General features: G+C 44.3%; 2 protein-coding genes across 2 annotated transcripts; both read left to right on the top strand.

The window, feature by feature from the left end:
* Positions 1 to 716: 716 nt before the first annotated feature.
* LMAN2 (lectin, mannose binding 2) lies at positions 717 to 6,923 on the top strand. Its single transcript, XM_042454106.1, has 8 exons — positions 717 to 935; positions 2,496 to 2,614; positions 2,759 to 2,876; positions 3,511 to 3,590; positions 3,787 to 3,948; positions 5,088 to 5,202; positions 5,465 to 5,584; positions 5,972 to 6,923. The coding sequence occupies exons 1-8, from the start codon at positions 767 to 769 to the stop codon at positions 6,130 to 6,132; spliced, it is 1,044 nt and encodes a 347-aa protein (XP_042310040.1). The 5' UTR covers positions 717 to 766; the 3' UTR covers positions 6,133 to 6,923.
* A 2,405-nt stretch (positions 6,924 to 9,328) lies between these two features.
* On the top strand, positions 9,329 to 15,412 carry TMED9 (transmembrane p24 trafficking protein 9). The gene is made up of 5 exons (XM_042454357.1): positions 9,329 to 9,666; positions 10,385 to 10,485; positions 12,865 to 12,990; positions 13,128 to 13,274; positions 13,858 to 15,412. The coding sequence occupies exons 1-5, from the start codon at positions 9,504 to 9,506 to the stop codon at positions 14,005 to 14,007; spliced, it is 687 nt and encodes a 228-aa protein (XP_042310291.1). The 5' UTR covers positions 9,329 to 9,503; the 3' UTR covers positions 14,008 to 15,412.
* The last annotated feature ends 2,283 nt before the right edge of the window (positions 15,413 to 17,695 follow it).

Here is a 17,695-nt window from a genome sequence, read left to right as displayed (position 1 = left end):
CTAAAATCGCATTGGCCTTGTTAGCTGCCGCATCGCACTGTTGACTCATGTTCAACTTGTGGTCTACTTGGACTCCCAGATCCCTTCCACATGTAGTTTCATTCAGACAGACGTCCCCCATAATCCTATATCTGTGCATTTCATTTTTCCACCCGAAGTGCAGTACCTTACATTTCTCCCTGAAGTTCATTTTGTTAGCTTTGGCCCAGCTTTCTAGTTTATTCAGGTCATTGTGTGTGTGAATTATTATTACAGATATGTATATGTGTGTGTGTGTGTATAATATAAATGTATGTATAAATAATCATCTTTTAAAAAAAACCCAGGAGTGTTTAAGAAAAGGAACCTGGTTCTCAGTGGGGTCTAAGCAGCCCTGCCTCCATTATTAATGCCCTCTTATTGCTGCCAGCCAGAAGCTGAGAGAGCGCGAGGATGACGTCACTTCCGTCCTTCCCAGTGCCATTATCTTAATGGCCGTCGCGTGAGACGGAGCTGAGGTGGAGCAACGTGGGGCTCTCCCTCCTCCGCCACTTACAGACAGACACGTCTCTCTCCGGCCACTACCTTGAACCGGCCAGCAGGGGGCGCCCGCTCACATTCCCTCTCCTCCCTCCCTCCCTCCTTCGCTGAGCCATTGGGGGCGGGGCTTCGGCCATAGAGGCCGGCTAGAGAGGCAGCGCTGCTCGCGCCCGCGGGTTCCGGCGTACTGGACGTTTGCTTCCGGGCTAAGGGGGGCGGCCGGAAGTAGGAAGCAGCGGGGCGTAGGATGGGAGCAGGCCCGGGAGGAGGCGTATCAGCGCGGAGCCCGTCGTCCGGGATGGGGCGGGCCCCCCTGCTGTGCCTTCCGCTGCTCCTGGCCGCGGCCTCCGCGGAGCTCACCGACGGCAACAGCGAGCACCTCAAGCGGGAGCACTCGCTTATCAAGCCTTACCAGGGTGGGTGGGTCGGCTCAGGCAGGCAGGCATGCAGGCGACGGCTCCCTACCTTGCTCCTCTTCCTCGGGGCCTCTCTTTGGGAGCGTGGCCCCGCCTTTCACGAAGGAGGGAGGATAACAGAAGGCCCCCAGCGTCGCCTTATCATCATAGGACACTGCACTCTGAGCGTTCTCCTTCAGCTGCTCTGGCTGCCTCCTCCTGTGGCATTCTGGGATTGGCAGTTTAAGGATTCTCAGCCAGTGGTTCTCAGCCTGTGGGTTGCGACCCTTTTGGTAATAATTTTATGGCTGGGGGTCATCACAACATGAGGAACGGTATTAAAAGGTCATGGCATTAGGAAGGTTGAGAACCCCTGGCTCAGGCCTCACTGAACTACAGACCCCAGAATGCCACAGGAGGCAGCCAGAGCAGCAAAAGTAGAATAGCAGCACTGTAAGAGCGTAGTGTGTTAATCTCCTTACGCGTACCTTCATGAGGGAGGCATCCGAAGTGGAGAAGTAACCCTGTTTGACACCACTTTAGCTGCCATGGCTCAAAGCTATGGGATTCTGGGAGTTGTCATTTGTTGGGGCACTAACAAACTACAGTTCCCAGAATTCCATAGCATTGAGCTATGGCAGCCAAAATGGTGTCAAACTGGATTACTTCTCGTATGAATGCAGCCTAGGTTACAAAGCTGCACAAATCTGTCCATAACTGAAGAAAAACATGATCACATTTGAGAAGGAGATTCTGCCTTGTATGATTAGCAGACACAAAAGGAGGAGGGAATGTCAGTGTTAGCCCTCCATAGCTTGAAAATATTCCAAAATGATATAAATTCCAATAAGCAAACCTTGATTTTGCTATTTTTATATGAGAGGCGCCATTTTACTATGCATCCAGGGATTTTGGTATCCGTGGGGAATGTCCAAGGCCAAACTCCAGGGGATACCAAGGGCCCATTGTACTTGCTGAGAAAAACAAGTTAAATTAAGGCAGGCATACTTGGCCACATCATGGGAAAAAATGCGTTGTTAAAAAAGACAATATTGCTAGGGAAGGTGGGAGGCAGTAGAAAGAAAGGAAGACCACGTGCCAAATGGCTGGGCTCAGTCAAGGAGGTTATGGGCCTGAATCTACAAGATCTAAGCAGAACAGTGGAAGTCTTTGGAGATGCCTCATTCACAGGGTCGCCATGAGTTGAGGTCGACTCGGGGGCAGTTAACAACACACAACAAATTTATTAGATTTTGATGAAAGTCCCGGTTAGTCGCTAAAGATGGTACTATAAACTAGTGGGTCAATTCCCATCGGTTATGTCATGCTATATAAGTTTCCATAAATGCTGCCATATAATCTTTCTAGTCCATCACACTTCAAGTCCAAAACACTACCAAATAGAAACAGGGGAACAAAATACAACAACAGTTTTTGCACTTTTTCTTTTGTGATATAGTGATTTTACTCCTAGTTTAAGTATGCAGCTTTACTGTCTGTGCTGTAGTTTGTAACTAAACAGTGCTTCTAAATTCCCCTTCTCTGTAGCAGTGTGACTTCTTACTATGTTCTGTGTTTTAGGGGTTGGCTCCAGTTCAATGCCCCTCTGGGATTTCCAAGGCAGCACAATGCTGACTAGTCAGTATGTCCGACTGACTCCTGATGAGCGCAGCAAGGAGGGTTCCATCTGGAACCGAGTGGTGAGTGTCCTTTCTGTCTAGAAAAGAATGGTGGGGTGTAACGAACAGCATTATTGTGCCCAGTTCCCACAGTTTTTGTCCCGTTATCTATGATTCTTATGGCATACTGAAAGGTGTTTTGGGATGCTGTATTCTCTCTTCTAGCCCTGTTTTCTAAAGGATTGGGAGCTCCATGTTCAGTTCAGGATCCATGGAGTAGGAAAAAAGAATCTGCATGGGGATGGCTTTGCCTTGTGGTACACTCGGGAGCGCCTTACTGCAGGTACTGTGCACGTTTCATCATTAGGAAGGCACTGTTGTGGATTCTGGGCTTCCAGCTCCAGCCCAGCCTTGTACACAGAATTGTATCAGAAGTGGAAGGGATTGGAACGGCCATCATGTCCAACCCCCTACCATGCAGGGATGTATACTGGATTGTAATCTTAGGTTTGTTAACAGACATCCATTTTGCTTATGCGGAGAGAATGGAGAAACACATTTGAGGTGCAGATTCAGACTTATCACCTCAGTGAGAGCTACACCTCTGTACAAATCTGTTAGCAATGTTGGATTGATGCTTCCACCCCTACTTTTTGGGAGCTGGTAAGTTTTGGAGGCCACATATGGACCATACTCCAATGCCTTAGGGCCTTGAAATGAAGTAGTATCTTTCATCCCCACTTATATCCTTTGTGCAGAATATTTGAGAATAATGAAATTTCTTTCTTAGAATGTTGTCTGTCAACTTTCAAATACTTCAAAATGGCTGACCTTTCTTGATGGTTCTGACACTTTGTTATTAGCAAGCATGCTTAGATTCATCTTCAATATATTGCTTGCTTGCTGGATACATGGATTTGGTTGATCAAAAGTGGAGGAATCTCACCATTCATTTTACTACGTTTTGCTTCCTGCAGGCCCTGTTTTTGGCAGTAAAGATAACTTCCATGGGTTGGCCATTTTCCTGGACACTTATCCAAACGATGAAGCTACTGAGGTAAGTGGCAGCTAGCGTGTGCTTTGGAGGTATGGCACATCTGGGGTTTAGAATTATCTAAAAGGAATTATACCACACGTAGATACATATGCATACTCAGTTGTGGGAGCTTATATATATATATATATATATATATAGAATAAGCATTGTACACAAAATGGTGGAGCTTTTGAATCATTTTCTTTTTATTCTGTAGCGTGTATTTCCCTACATCTCTGCCATGGTGAACAATGGATCCTTGACATATGACCATAGCAAGGATGGGCGCTGGACAGAGCTGGCAGGCTGCACAGCTGACATTCGTAACCAGAACCATGACACATTTTTGGCTATCCGCTATTCTCGGGGGCGTCTGACGGTAAGCCAGTCTGAACACTGCGTTGAATAATTTGCTCATGGCTTGATTTAGATTGAAGTGGTGTAAGTGCAGCCCACAGGACACATGCAGTCTCTCCTAAGGCCATTTTTGAGGCCCCAAGGATCCCATGAATTGTGTGGAGCAATTGCACATTTTGGTCCCCCCACTCTGTTTTATGTCCAGGAGAGGTTCTTTTAAAATCAGAAGCTGATTTGACTTTTAAATTCTCCCCAACTGAAATAAATAAATAAATTGGAGGTGCAGTCCTCTGAAGGTCCACAGAAGACAGTGTAACTATCCAACTATTAGTGGTTAACCACTATCCCTATCTTAGGGCTGGAACAGACGGCCCTAAAGAGGCGGCTTGCTGCCACCCCGTTAATCGCTGGATCAGGGCCGCAGCAACACATATTGTAGCCCTGATCCAGCGTTTTTCCAGCCCAAAAAGGAGCGACAAAATGCTGTTCCTTTTTGGGGTGGAAAAGGGATGGCTTTTCCATTGTGGCACCGGCTTTTTGGTGCTCCTGCGGCAGGATATGTGTAAATGCTGGAGCACTGGAACATTGCCAGCCATCTGGTTGGCGGTTGGTGTGAAGCTGGCTTGGGGACATCGTCGGGAAGTGCGTCACCTAAACGCCAGCTATTGTGCTCGTCTGTTTTGCCAGTTAGATGCATGTCTGTTTCATGGTTATCTGGAATGAATGGGCTGACTTACTACTGCTCTTACTTTTGTCCCAGAGATGCAAAAAATGGCATAAAAATGAATATTCAGTGGCTTGTTTTCTGCTGCTCCAGAGACTAGGACATGGAGCAAACGATGCAAACTACAGGAAAAGAGATTCCACCTCAACATTAGGAGTAACTTCCTGACAGTAAGAGCTGTTTGACTGTGGAACACACTTCCTCAGAAAGTGGTGGAGTCTCCTTCTTTGGAGGTTTTTAAACAGAGGTTGATGGTCATCTGTTTGGGAAGTGCTTTGATTGTGTGTTCCTGCATGGTTAAACTAGATGGCCCTTTGGGTCTCTTCCAACTCTTATTATTCTACCCAGGCAATTTATTACGGTTTGCCCAATTTTTCTCAGGCTGGGAGTTTAATGCTAAAGTGTCCTTAATGTCCAAATGTATACTTATTTGACAGGTGATGACTGATGTGGAAGACAAAAATGAATGGAAAAATTGCTTTGATGTTGCAGGAGTTCGACTGCCCACAGGTTACTTCTTTGGGGCTTCTGCTGGTACAGGAGATTTGTCTGGTAAGAGGAGTTTGCCACTGAAGTGGAATTAACTGTGCTGCCTAGATTTGCAGGTTTAGGTAATGAATAGAGCCTTTGCTGGATAGAATGAACCTGTTTTATTCACTTTATTTTGGTATTAGTGAGATTTATGTTAGTTTCCTAAATTGTTAAAAAAAATTTATTAAGGAACATGTAGTTGGAAAGTGATTTGTGGGTTCTGTGAGAATAAAATTTAACATGGGCTTACACCATTACATCAGTTTGGTTCTTTGTTTCCTAGACAATCATGACATCATCTCAATGAAGTTATTCCAGCTAATGGTGGAACATACACCAGAGGAAGAAAATATTGATTGGACAAAGATTGAGCCTAGTGTGAGCCTCTTGAAGTCCCCCAAAGGTGAGTTGCTTGTGTGTCTGCTTTGAATATATGCATGTTTGCTAAGCAGTATTTGTTCCTTTGCTTGAAGCAAGACATTTAAAATCTTACTCTTTTTTGGAGTGCACGTGGCAGTTCCAATGTAGGGCTGCAGGATGAAAACAGCAATAGTGTGCTTACTTTCCAGTAAATAAAACTTGCTGAATTTCAGAATATCCCCTAGCGGACCTAGTTCATTCAGAATGCATGTGTAAAACCAATAACATTGTTATGCTGGATATAATCCTATACTGTCTACTAAAAGCTCTTCTGTGGTTCACAGTTTTGCTAATCTCTGTTGACTACTTCCGTATGTAACATGAATATATGTGTACACTCTTGCTTTCTAAAAAAAATTTTTCATTCTAGATAACGTGGATGATCCGACGGGAAACTTCCGTAGTGGGCCCTTGACTGGCTGGAAAGTGTTCCTGCTGCTACTGTGCTCTTTGCTTGGCATCATTGTGTGTGCTGTGGTGGGAGCTGTGGTCTTCCAAAAACGCCAGGAGCGAAACAAGCGATTTTACTAGCAAGGGAGTGGGCCAAGTTACTGGGCGCTCTGGGAATATTTTTTATGGGGGTGGGGAGAATTGTATAGACTCTGGTTTCTAAAAGGCTCTTACAGAGAAATATATGGAATATTTTCATATCTTTTGTGGCCTGGATCTATTAGCCAGGCAACCTGTTGAAAACAATTCAGAATGTAGGGTGTGGCCCTACTTGAGAGCCTGTTTTTTCTCTTTTGAATGCTGTTCAGAGCCATCAGCCCTTCTCAGTTTTTTAAAGAAAAAAAAAGCAAATAAAACTTTGCTTAGAACTTAAAAATGGTAAGTATTCCTCCTCCATGGGACATGACTACCTGCCAGCTGGTATCTGCTGGTGGTTCCTCCAGCAGGACAGTATTCCCCTAATCCTGATAACCCTGCTGAGGACAGTTTGGTGTGCCACATAAACCCACTCCATTTTGTTTGCTTAGATTGGAGTGTGTTTTATAAAGTCTCATTGGGACTGGAACTTTTTTTTATCATTATTGGAAGTGAAACGAAACTTTCTCAAAACAACTGTTGGTGATCAGATTTTCCCCTTTGGTGATGGAAAATGTTTGCACTGTATTGGTTTGGCAGAGTAGGAGCTTGGTATTTCCAGTCACTGTGGTGTATGTGCCACTACTTGAACACAGATAGTCGGACCTCATTGAACATCTGTAATAGATGATTCTGGTAACAGAATTGTACTTTGTTCTAGCTGTATAACCCTGTCTGTTTGCCAGATGATGGGTTGAAGAGAGGGCATGTGAAATAAAGTGGGAAATTGATCTTAATTGATATTTCTTTTTAATTTGATGTTAAGAGGCAGAGAATGGTAAACGAAACAGCACTTGTTGTGCTGTTTGTGTAATATCATCTAATGGTCTGAACTCACACACCATGTTCTCAGGAAACCTTTTCTTTGGTGGAAGTCTTTATGAATGGCTAAAATATCCTTTTTGGAGTCCACATAAATAGGCCTACCTAGGCTACACACATTTCCACTCCAGCTTTTTTTCCACAGCTGGAACTGTAGGGACTTTTTTCTTTCTCACAGACACAAAGAAAGAGCATTTTAAATGAGTGAACAAGATGGAGGATTACTAGTAGCTTCCTCTCCTCGGTACCTTTTAAAATTAGGATCATGGCTAAGTTTGTAGCCTGCATATTTCATGCTCACTATGAGTGCTAAAGTTAAAGTCCTGTTTCTCCTACCCCAACCATTTGTAGTCAAGATTATTTGCCTACAAATAACAGAACCTAGAACACCAGTATGTTCCTCAGCATCCATCTGATTAACTGGGAAATACATGGAAAATGGAACTCCACAGAGCTGATAAAAAGTGGCCATGTGCTGTAAACAATGTATTATCCTCCACTCATTGTTTAAAATATAATGGCTTAAGCAGTTTAATAAGAAAAATGTCCTAGGATGTGGCTATTGCACTTTGGCAGCTCACTTTATAAGCCCAATAATTGAATTAACTTCATATTTTAGGTAAAGGTAGTCCCTTGACATGAATGTCTAGTCATAACTAACTGCAGGGGGCAGTGCTCATCTCTATTACTAAGCCAATGTGACAGTGTTGTTCAAGGACTGCTCTGGTGGTCATATGCCTATAGAATCATAGAGTTGGAAGAGACCACAAGGGCCATCCAGTCCAACCCCATTCTGCCATGCAGGAACTCTCAATCAAAGCACCCCCTGGGATCGATAGCCATCCAGCCTCTGCTTAAAGACCTCCAAGGAAGGAGACTCCACTACACTCAGAGGAAGGAGTGTGGCCCACTGTTGAACAGCTCTTACTGTCAGGAAGTTCCTCCTAATGTCGAGGTGGAATCTCTTTTCCTGCAGCTTGCATACATTGTTCCCTCTGGAGCAGCAGAAAACAAGCTTGCTCCCTCCTCAGTATGACATCTTCAAATATTTAAACAGGGCTATCATATCACCTCTTAACCTTCTCTTCTCCAGGCTAAACATCCCCAGCTCCCTAAGTCGTTCCTCATAGGGCATGGTTTACAGACCCTTCACCATTTTAGTTGCCCTCCTTTGGACACATGGCTCCAGTTTCTCAACATCCTTTTTTAATTGTGGTGCCTAGAACTAGACGCAATATTCCAGGTGGGGCTTGACCAAAGCAGAATAGAGTGGCACTATTACTTCCCTTGATCTAGACACTATACTTCTATTGATGCAGCCTAAAATAGCATTGGCCTTTTTAGCTGCCGCATCACACAGTTCACTCATGTTCAACTTGTAGTCTACTTGGACTCCTAGATCCCTTTCACACGTAGTTTCATTCAGCCAGGTGTCACCCATCCTATATCTGTGCATTTTATTTTTCCGCCCTAAGTGCAATACCTTACATTTCTCCGTGTTGAATTTCATTTTGTTAGCTGTGGCCCAGCTTTCTAGTCTATTCAGGTCATTTCGAATTTTGATCCTGTCCTCTAGGATATTAGCTATTCCTCCTAATTTGGTGTCATCTGCAAATTTGATAAGTGTGCCCCTAATTCTGTTGTCCCAAGTCATTGATAAAGATGTTGAATAGCACTGGGCCCAGGACAGAGCCCTGTGGGACCCCACTGGTCACTTCTCTCCAGGATGAAAAGGAACCATTGTTGAGCACCCTTTGGCTTCGGCCGGTCAACCAATTACAGATCCATTTAACAGTTCCTTTGTCTAGCCCACATTTTACAAGCTTGTTTGCAAGAATGTCATGGGGAACCTTGTCAAAGGCCTTACTGAAATCAAGATATACTATAGCCACAGCATTCCCTTCATCTACTAAGCTTTTATCAAAGTAATTTTATCAAAGAAAGAGATCAGGTTTGTCTGAGGAAAGAATGGGATATAAACAAATATAAATATATCAATAATGATAATATGTTAATAATACTACAGTATAAACAAAGGTGCAAAGCCCGCCCACCACCAGGCAGGGAAAAGACCTTTATTCTCTTCAGCCTGCAGCTCCCATCATCCCCTTAACGCCTTAGAGGTGCAAAGCCCATCTGGCACCAGGCGGGGAAAGAGGCCTTTGGTGCCCAAAGTGCCCCCTGTGGGCGGCCTGCAGCTCCTATCATCCCCACTCCCTCGGCCTTGGACTGTGCTCCTTGTCCAAAACCTCTTCGGAAGGAAGGAAGGAAGGGCCAAACGCTGATCCTCCTCTTCCTTTGTGGGGCAGGGCTGGCGGAACAAGGCCTCCCAGCTCCAGAGGGCCGCCTACTGAGTCGTGGCCCTCAGAAGAGCGGGGGGGGGGGCTTTCCGAGGCCTGCTGGGAGTTGTAGTCCGCCCCTTCCTTCTTTCCTTCCTTCCTGCCTCCCTGGTTGGGCTTACGTGGCCCCCGAGCGAGAGAGCGGAGTCGGGCAAGATGGCGTCTGCCGTGGCGGCAGGGCTGAGGAGGCGGGCGACGGCGGTGGCGGTGGTGCTGGTGGCCGGGCTGGTCTCCCCCGGGGGGGCCCTCTACTTCCACCTGGGAGAGACCGAACGCAAGTGCTTCATCGAGGAGATCCCCGACGAGACCATGGTCATCGGTGAGCAGGAGGCAGGGAGCAGCTGGGGCACATGGAGGCAGGAGGCGGGCCCAGGGCCCTGGAGCACCAGTGGGGCCAGGAGGGGCAAAACGGGGGCAGGGGCTGGGCAAGACAAGTACTTTACTCAGGGTAGTAAAGTAGACTTTGAATCTAAGCGTGCATTCAAGTCCTTTCCAATGAGGGTGACCCTAAGGAACCTGTCCTGGGGGTTTCTTGGCAAGATTCCCCCGAGGCTGAGAGCATGGGACTTGCCTAAGGTCAGCCAGTGGATTTCATGGCCAAGCAGGGAAGATACATGGCGTCTCTTTGTTGGCTTTTAGTCAGAATAAGGAAAAGGGGCTCCCAGAGGCAAGGGGTGAGGGCTCTGGAGTATAAATTGTTGTTGCTCCTTGAAGTCATTTCCAACTTCAGGCTCCTTCAGAGGGTTGCCAGCCACTGCCTCCTCTGACATTGAGAGAGAGCTTACCAAGACTCTCCAGAGCCTTAGTCCAACACTCAAAACACTAATATAAATTGTATCTATTCAATCAGTTTTAGTCAAAATAAGTAAAATTGACTTTAAAGGCAAAAGGAGGGCAGTGATGAATGTGCATAAAAGTTGGGGGGGGGTACGTGTGTTGAAGGTGGCAGCAGTGGCTGCATGCAGAGGAGCGCATGGTGTTCGCTGTTGGGCAACTGGTTTCTTCCTCCCCTTCATTCCACTTCTTTGGCATCATAGGGAACTACCGGACACAGCTGTTTGATAAGCAACGGGAAGAGTACCTTCCTGCCACTCCTGGCCTGGGCATGTTTGTGGAAGTGAAGGACCCCGATGAAAAGGTATGTAGGCCTGGCAGTTTGCTGGGGTTCATTTCTCCATCTGAGGGTGGATGTATCTCTCCCAGGCATAGTGAATCTACAAGGTTTCTTTGCTTTAGACACACACACACACCATCGGGATGCAGTGGGATCTTGTAGCACCTTTGAGACTAACTGTGTGAAAGAAGTGGCAGAATAAGCTTTCATAGACTTGGTCAACTTCCTCCGATGCATGAAGACGACGTTGACTTCGTTTACGGAAGCTCATGCTACCACTTATTTTGCACAGTTAGAGGCTGTCCACACTGCAGAAATAATCTATTTTGACACCACTTGAATGGCCATGGCTCCATGCTGTGGAATTCTGGGAACTGTAGTTTTGTGAGACATTTAGACTTCTCTGTCAGAGAGCTCTGGTGCTACAACAAACTACAGTTCCCAGAATTCCATAGCATTGAGCTGTGGCAGTTAAAGTGGTGTCAGATTAGACTGTTTCTGCAGTGTGGATGCAACCAAAGTGCTACAAGATCCTTTGGTATATAGATTTTTCAGGCTAACTCAGGCCTGTTACAGACTGCCAAAATAAAGCTGCTTCGGGTCTCTTTGGAGGTATGCTATTTAAATGATGCATGGGTCCTAAGAGTCTGGAGGTCGCGCCAAAGCCACACTCCATTCCTAAGCACTGGAGTGCAGCTTTGGTGCAGCTTCCGGATTCTTAGGATGCATGCATCATTTAAACAGCATACCTCCAAAGAGACCGGAAGCAGCTTTATTTTGGCAGTCTGGAACAGGCCACAGCTATGTCTTTGAATTCTACACCATCAGGAAAAGCACATGCCTTGATGAATGTAAGGGTTGACCACAAAGTGCTTGGAGGATTTGCACCCCTCTGGCATCCTGGAATTGGCAGTTTAGGGAGATGCATTATAGAATTCTCAGTCAGTGAGTTCTGGTGCCTCTAACTAAAATACAAACCCCAGGATTCCATAGGATGCAGCCATGGCAGTTGAAGTGGAATCAAAGTGTTATAATTGTATAATGTGAGTGGGCCTCCTATTGTTAAACAATAGTAACCACAAAAATACTCCCACTTGCATGACGAAAAGTGGGGTTTGTATCTTTAAAGGCAATGAGTTTCATTCAGTGCTCAAAACAAATTCATGGGGCTCAGAATCCTTCCCTTTTGGGTATATACCTTTTGTGCTAGGGTGAGGGAGTAGAAAAGCATTGGTGAGGCTTCATTTTCAATTTTGTAGAAATAATACCACTATGAAGTCCTCACTACATAAGATACTTCCAGAACAGCCTGTTTTGGGATAATAATTAAGCACTGTTTTGAGATACATTTTTTTTTTTTTGCCTTAGGGTGGGGTCACTGGCAAACTGTGCTTTGTTCCAAAAGTCCTGTGTAGAACTTTGCCACATAGTTAGGTAGTGCCATGAATGAGTATGTATAGAGCTCTCTGTTTTGTAAACAATCATCCTGAGAATATGAGTCTTATTAAAAATGTACAGCAAACTCCTTACTATATTGTTTTACTCCTGGGTTGTATCCAGACTGCAAAATTATCTCAGTTTGATACTACTTTGGCTGCCATGGTTTGTTCCTATGGAATTGTGGGATTTGTATTTTGGAGAGATATTTAGTGACAACCTGTGTAGTTTAGTGATTTGAGTGTTGGATCAGGACTCTGGGAGACCATGGTTTGAAATCACACATACTCAGCCTCAGAAGAATACAGTGTCAAACCCCCCTCTGAACAAATCTTGCTAAGAAAACCCCATGATAGGATTGCCATAAATCAGAAACAACTTGATGGTACACAGCAACAACAACATATTTATAATTATCTAGTGCCCTCCCCTGAATTACAGTACAGTATTTAGAGTTCTCTGGCAGAGAATTCTAAGTCCCTAACACTAAGTAACAAATTTCATGATTTCATAGGAAGGAGCCCTGGCATTTATAGTGGTTTCTGTATTCTATAGTTAAGCAATGAGGATATATGCACATTGCTTAATTATAGAATGGTGATAAGGAAAAGCACTTTTTGTCACAAGAGCACACATCTTTTTCAACCATAAATAATGTACTCTGAAAATGACCTATTACTATCATTTCCACCTCTTTCTCATGATTTTATGACATGATTGGATCTTGTTGCTTCCTACTGTTCCTGGCCTGGGTATGATGGGATGTTGATTGACTCCAGCATTGAACTTAACCTAAGAATGAAAGCCATTCCATGGTGTGTATAATAATTGGATGTAATACATGAACAGGAATGGGAAATTAATTGAGAGGTGAATTTTTAACTTACGTGAATTCCTGGCATAAACGTGTTTTTGGAAAATTGACTTTTCTCACAAGTTGCTCTCCTATCTCTGTTATGTTTGTAGGTGGTGTTGTCCCGGCAGTATGGCTCAGAGGGTAGATTCACCTTTACTTCACACACACCTGGGGAACATCAGATCTGCCTGCATTCCAATTCTTCAAAGTTTTCCCTTTTTGCAGGAGGCATGCTGGTAAGAGGATTGATGGGACAGTGGAAGGGAGAAGTTGTTGTCAGACTTGCTGGCCAAGCCAGCTCATGAGCCACCTTCCTCTGGTGGGTATCTACAGACCAGAGACTTTACTGCTTTTGTTTTTTATTTCCTTGCAGAGGGTCCATCTTGATATCCAAGTTGGAGAACATGCTAATGACTATGCTGAGATTGCAGCCAAAGACAAGCTGAGCGAGCTGCAGTTACGTGTGCGCCAGCTCCTGGAGCAGATTGAGCAGATTCAGAAAGAGCAGAATTACCAGCGGGTAAGAGAGGAGGATTGAGATCAGTGGCAGAACATCTAGTTTGCCTGCACATGATATCAGGTTCAGTCCCTAGTGTCACCATGTAAAAGGGTCAGGCAGCAGATGATAGAAAAAGTGAGATGCTGGTCATATGTTGTCAGTCAGAGTAATACTGCACTAAATACACAAATTTTCTGACATGGCCTACTCTGTTCCCATGAGATCCCAAGTGTGTCTCCTTTTTTTAGGGCAATGTTTGTGTTCATATAACATATTATTAGAGCCAGTGTGGTGTAATGGATTATGACTGGAGACCATGGTTCAATTCTGTGCTCTGCCATGGCTACCCACTTGGTAACCTTGGGCAAGTCATACACCCCATCAGCAACAGAAACTGCCATGATAGGTTTTCCTTAGAGATGCCATAAGGCACACAAGAACAGCAAACATATTGTTGCTTAGTTTGTTGAATTCAGTTTTCCAGACTGAGCTGTTGCCCCAAATCAGTTCATGGTGAAAAATGTAACTCATTGGCTCTTGATTATGAACAGGAAAGGGGAGAAGCTTACTTGTTTTTGTTTTTCTCTCTCTCTTTTTTGCTCAGTGGCGAGAGGAGCGTTTCCGGCAAACCAGTGAAAGCACAAACCAACGGGTTCTCTGGTGGTCCATTGTCCAGACTCTCATTCTTGTAGCCATTGGAATTTGGCAGATGAGGCATCTTAAAAGTTTCTTTGAGGCAAAGAAGCTGGTATAATCAGGGGGTGGGCTCAGCAAATGGCCTGCATTTCCCACAAGAACAGTTTCCAGTGCTTCCAATTATCTGCACTGGTCCCTTGGTCATTCTTTCCACCAGACTGGTTCTTGGTCAAATTCAGTGTCATCTACCTCTTTCTCTCTCTGCCCCTCCTTCTTCCTACCCAGCATCCCAGTTTGCTGTAATTCCACTGCAGCATATTGGCCTCATCAGGCACTGTTCCATCTGGATAATCAAGACCAGCCTGCCCCTGTTGCCTCCCATCATCTTTAACAATGTGCGTCGAATGTGCTGGGCAGGGGACCCTGTGCTCAGCCCTTTTCCTCTTTGGGAGTGTTCTTTGTTGAAATTAGACTCTTCTCTGAAGAGCACTCAGGACATTTTCTCTAGCCAGTATGACATACGTAAAAGCCAAGGAACTGCTGCCAGTTATGAGCCCGTTGTACTTGTACTAGTTCCGGTTTGTTAATGTCACCGGTATATTGCTCAGAAGGCATGTGCTGAATGAGAAAATCAGGAGGCTGTGCCTACCCTCCTTTCCTGTGTATTCATAATGTGAATGGAATATAAAATGATTTGGGGGATGAACTGCTATGGAATTGGTGGAGCGATACTGGGGACTGTTTCTGAAATATTCTGTGTGTGTATGTTTTGTTGGGCTCAGAGGTGAATTGATGATTACTCAGCTACTAATCAGGGATAGCTAAGTAATGAGATTTATATGGCTTTCCATTTGCTTTCTCCATGTAGCTTTTTAGAATTATATTAGATTTTTCTGTATAAGTGCAGCTGCTGTTACTCTGGCACATCAACTACTTCATTTTCTTTCTAATATGAGCTTATAAGCAGTTGCAAGTTTGGTTCTACAATGCTGCTGTTCTTATAGCAGGAATATGTGACAACATACTGTTTCATGCTGCTCCACCAACCTGGTCCTAACTGTTCTTATTTGGAAGTAAACCACATTTATTGCATTGGAATTTCCTATCAAGCAGTTTTCCAACAATTATGCAGCCCAAATCTCACTGGGCTTTGTGTTGCTAAGTACATCCAGTAAATTAATACATGATTATCTTTCCAAAATTATGGAAACACTCCCTTGTTCCTCCCACCTAGATTGAAGGGTGAAGGAGGGAACAGGCTTGACTCAGTTCAGACAACCATATTGAGCCAATAAGCCATTTCTTACTGGCTCTCTGGACAGGCAGTGCTTATGAGCCACAGTTATTCTGTTTGAAGGTCATGGGAAATATTGTGGTTTAACATGTCAGGATATAAGAACCAAATCTATGTGTGCAGAGGATGGGACAAAGAAGGAGTGTGCTGGCAGATTCTCAGAGTTATTGCACCTGAACCTGGCTTTTGTTGTGTTTTGAAGATTGAATTAAAGGGTCTGTTGCTGGCCTCCATTGTCTTTTCTTCTTCTTCCCTACACATCAATCTAAATAAGATTGTGAGATAGTCGTATATTGCCTTGCCCTTGACATGTTTTCTGTCTGATCTGTGTTTCCGGGGAAAGACTCAAGGCAAACAAGTTACAATATTTCCATGCCTGCCCTTTGACAATGCCATGTGTTCATGCTTTCTTTTTAGTAAATAAGCAAACTTTTTTTTCAAGATTAAGCAGAAAAAAAGATTATTGTGTCTCTTCCCTTCTCTAAATGTGAAAGGAAGGTTGTTGCTTGAGCAGAGTGCCGAATTATTTACTAATGGCAAGGGGATTATAAATTAGACAGAACAACTGCAATGAATCCTGCGAACGACACTGGCCATCAATTTCTAAAATGAATCTTCAGACTTTTGCTTGCTGCTGTAATGAATATCTTTTGTAACTGGATTAACAAAATTAGGTTGTGGGTTTCTATAGCTGAGATACTTGGGAATGGCCTCAGATTGCTGAGTGCCTAATACAAGGTTGGAAACTATGAGTCTGATTTTCATATAGGAGAGCCAGACTGCCCTTCAGAACAACTTTTTGAGGGCACGGCAGTGAATGACATTGTTGACAGGACTATAGCTTGTTAGTCTAATACAGAAATCTGCTCAACTTTTCTAGTGATCACCTTTTAGTGCACCACACTAGTTTTCAAAAGGGTAATGTGGTCACATGGTCCATTTTGAAAAATGAGGAGATATTGGGTGATTATATTTCTAAACTGGTTGTGAAGGATTTGTGCACTAGTCTCTTTCTTTGGAGGTCTTTAAGCAGGGGCTGAGTGGCCATCTGTTGGGAGGTGCTTTGATTGTGAGTTCTTGCATGGCAGATTGGGGTTGGACAGGATGGTCCTTATGGTCTCTTCCAACTCTATGATTCTATGAGATGGATGAATACTGCTAGAATGGGAGTGAAGGGGCATGGGGTGTTTTGCTTCCCAGACACCATGTGTTTAGGCCGGTACCACATGATAGCAGTTGAAGATTACCACTACTGGGATCACCAAGTGATATGAAATTGGGTGACAGTTTAAACATTGAAAAGTAAACTGTAAGATTAAGTGGTAGAATAAACAAAAGGGAGGGGCCAGATTTAATGCAAACTACATGCTTACTACATGTGACCCACGGATCAAATCCTGACTCGGCCATGTAAACCAACTGGATGACCTTGACCAAGTCACACCCTCTCCGCCTCACAAAATGGCAATGGCCACCCCCCTCTGAAGAACTCTGATAGGTTCGCTTTAGGATCGCCGTAAGTTGGGAAAGACTTGAAGGCACACAACAACACATTTATTTTTTGAGCTTGTTTTGGCTGTGGTTGCTACTGTTACTGCAAAATGAGAGATGATTAAAGATGGATGTTTCACCTGCTAAGAATGAGTGCTAGTTTGGTGCCAACTTCTTTCTTTCAGTTAGTCTCAAAGGTGATACAAGATCTATTTGCATACATAACACTGCTGTTCTGGTACTACGCCTTGATTTTTAACCCAAGACTTTATTGTCATGTTTTTCCCCCAAAATGAGCCAATAGGTTTCAAGTCTCATCCCATCCAAATAGGTTACAAAACCAGCCAATTATTCTCCCTACAAAGCATTGAAGCTCTCCAGAGGAGGATGACCAACATGGTGAAGGTTCTGGAACCCATGCCTTATGAGGGGAGACTTAAGGAGCTGGGGATGTTTAGCCTGGAAAAGAGAAGATTAAGAGGTGACATGATAGCCCTGTGTAGGTAGCTGAAAGGGCATCACACTGAGGATGGAGCAAGCTTGTTTTCTGCTGCTTGGGAGACTAGAACACAGAGCAATGAAGGCAAGCTTCAGGAAAAGAGATTCCACCTCAACATTAGGAAGAACATCCTGACAGTAAGAGTTGTTCAACAGTGAAACATGCTCCCTTTGAGAGTGGTGGAGTCTCATTTGGAGGTCTTTAAGCAGAGGCTGGATGGTCATTTGTTGGGAGTACTTTGATTGTGGGTTCCTGCATGGGCATGGCAGAATGGGGTTGGCCCTTGGGGGTCTCTTCAAATTCTGTAAACATCTTCTAGTCTCAAAGATGCTACAAGATTCCCTTTCATACCCTGTAAGGAGTGGCTTAGGGAGCTGGGTATATTTACCTTGGAGAACAGAAGGATAAGAGATACAAACAAAAATCCATCAGTGATAACTTTATTGGCCAACTGAAATGCACAATATACTTGTTGCAAGCTTTTGAAACTCCATGGGCTTCTTCATCAGGCAAGATGTAATA

This window comes from Sceloporus undulatus, chromosome 2 (assembly GCF_019175285.1).
Source record: "Sceloporus undulatus isolate JIND9_A2432 ecotype Alabama chromosome 2, SceUnd_v1.1, whole genome shotgun sequence".
NCBI lineage: Eukaryota > Metazoa > Chordata > Lepidosauria > Squamata > Phrynosomatidae > Sceloporus > Sceloporus undulatus.
The sequence above is the reverse complement of the archived record's forward strand: the minus strand, read 5'-3'. Positions and strand labels throughout refer to the sequence as shown.

Coding starts and splice junctions, on each gene's coding strand:
- LMAN2 (XM_042454106.1), top strand. CDS start 767: ATGGGAGCAGGCCCGGGAGGAGGCGTATCAGCGCGGAGCCCGTCGTCC. Junction 2,615..2,758: donor GTTCCATCTGGAACCGAGTG/GTGAGTGTCCTT, acceptor TCTCTCTTCTAG/CCCTGTTTTCTAAAGGATTG. Junction 3,949..5,087: donor ATTCTCGGGGGCGTCTGACG/GTAAGCCAGTCT, acceptor CTTATTTGACAG/GTGATGACTGATGTGGAAGA.
- TMED9 (XM_042454357.1), top strand. CDS start 9,504: ATGGCGTCTGCCGTGGCGGCAGGGCTGAGGAGGCGGGCGACGGCGGTG. Junction 10,486..12,864: donor TGAAGGACCCCGATGAAAAG/GTATGTAGGCCT, acceptor TTATGTTTGTAG/GTGGTGTTGTCCCGGCAGTA. Junction 13,275..13,857: donor AAGAGCAGAATTACCAGCGG/GTAAGAGAGGAG, acceptor TTTTTTGCTCAG/TGGCGAGAGGAGCGTTTCCG.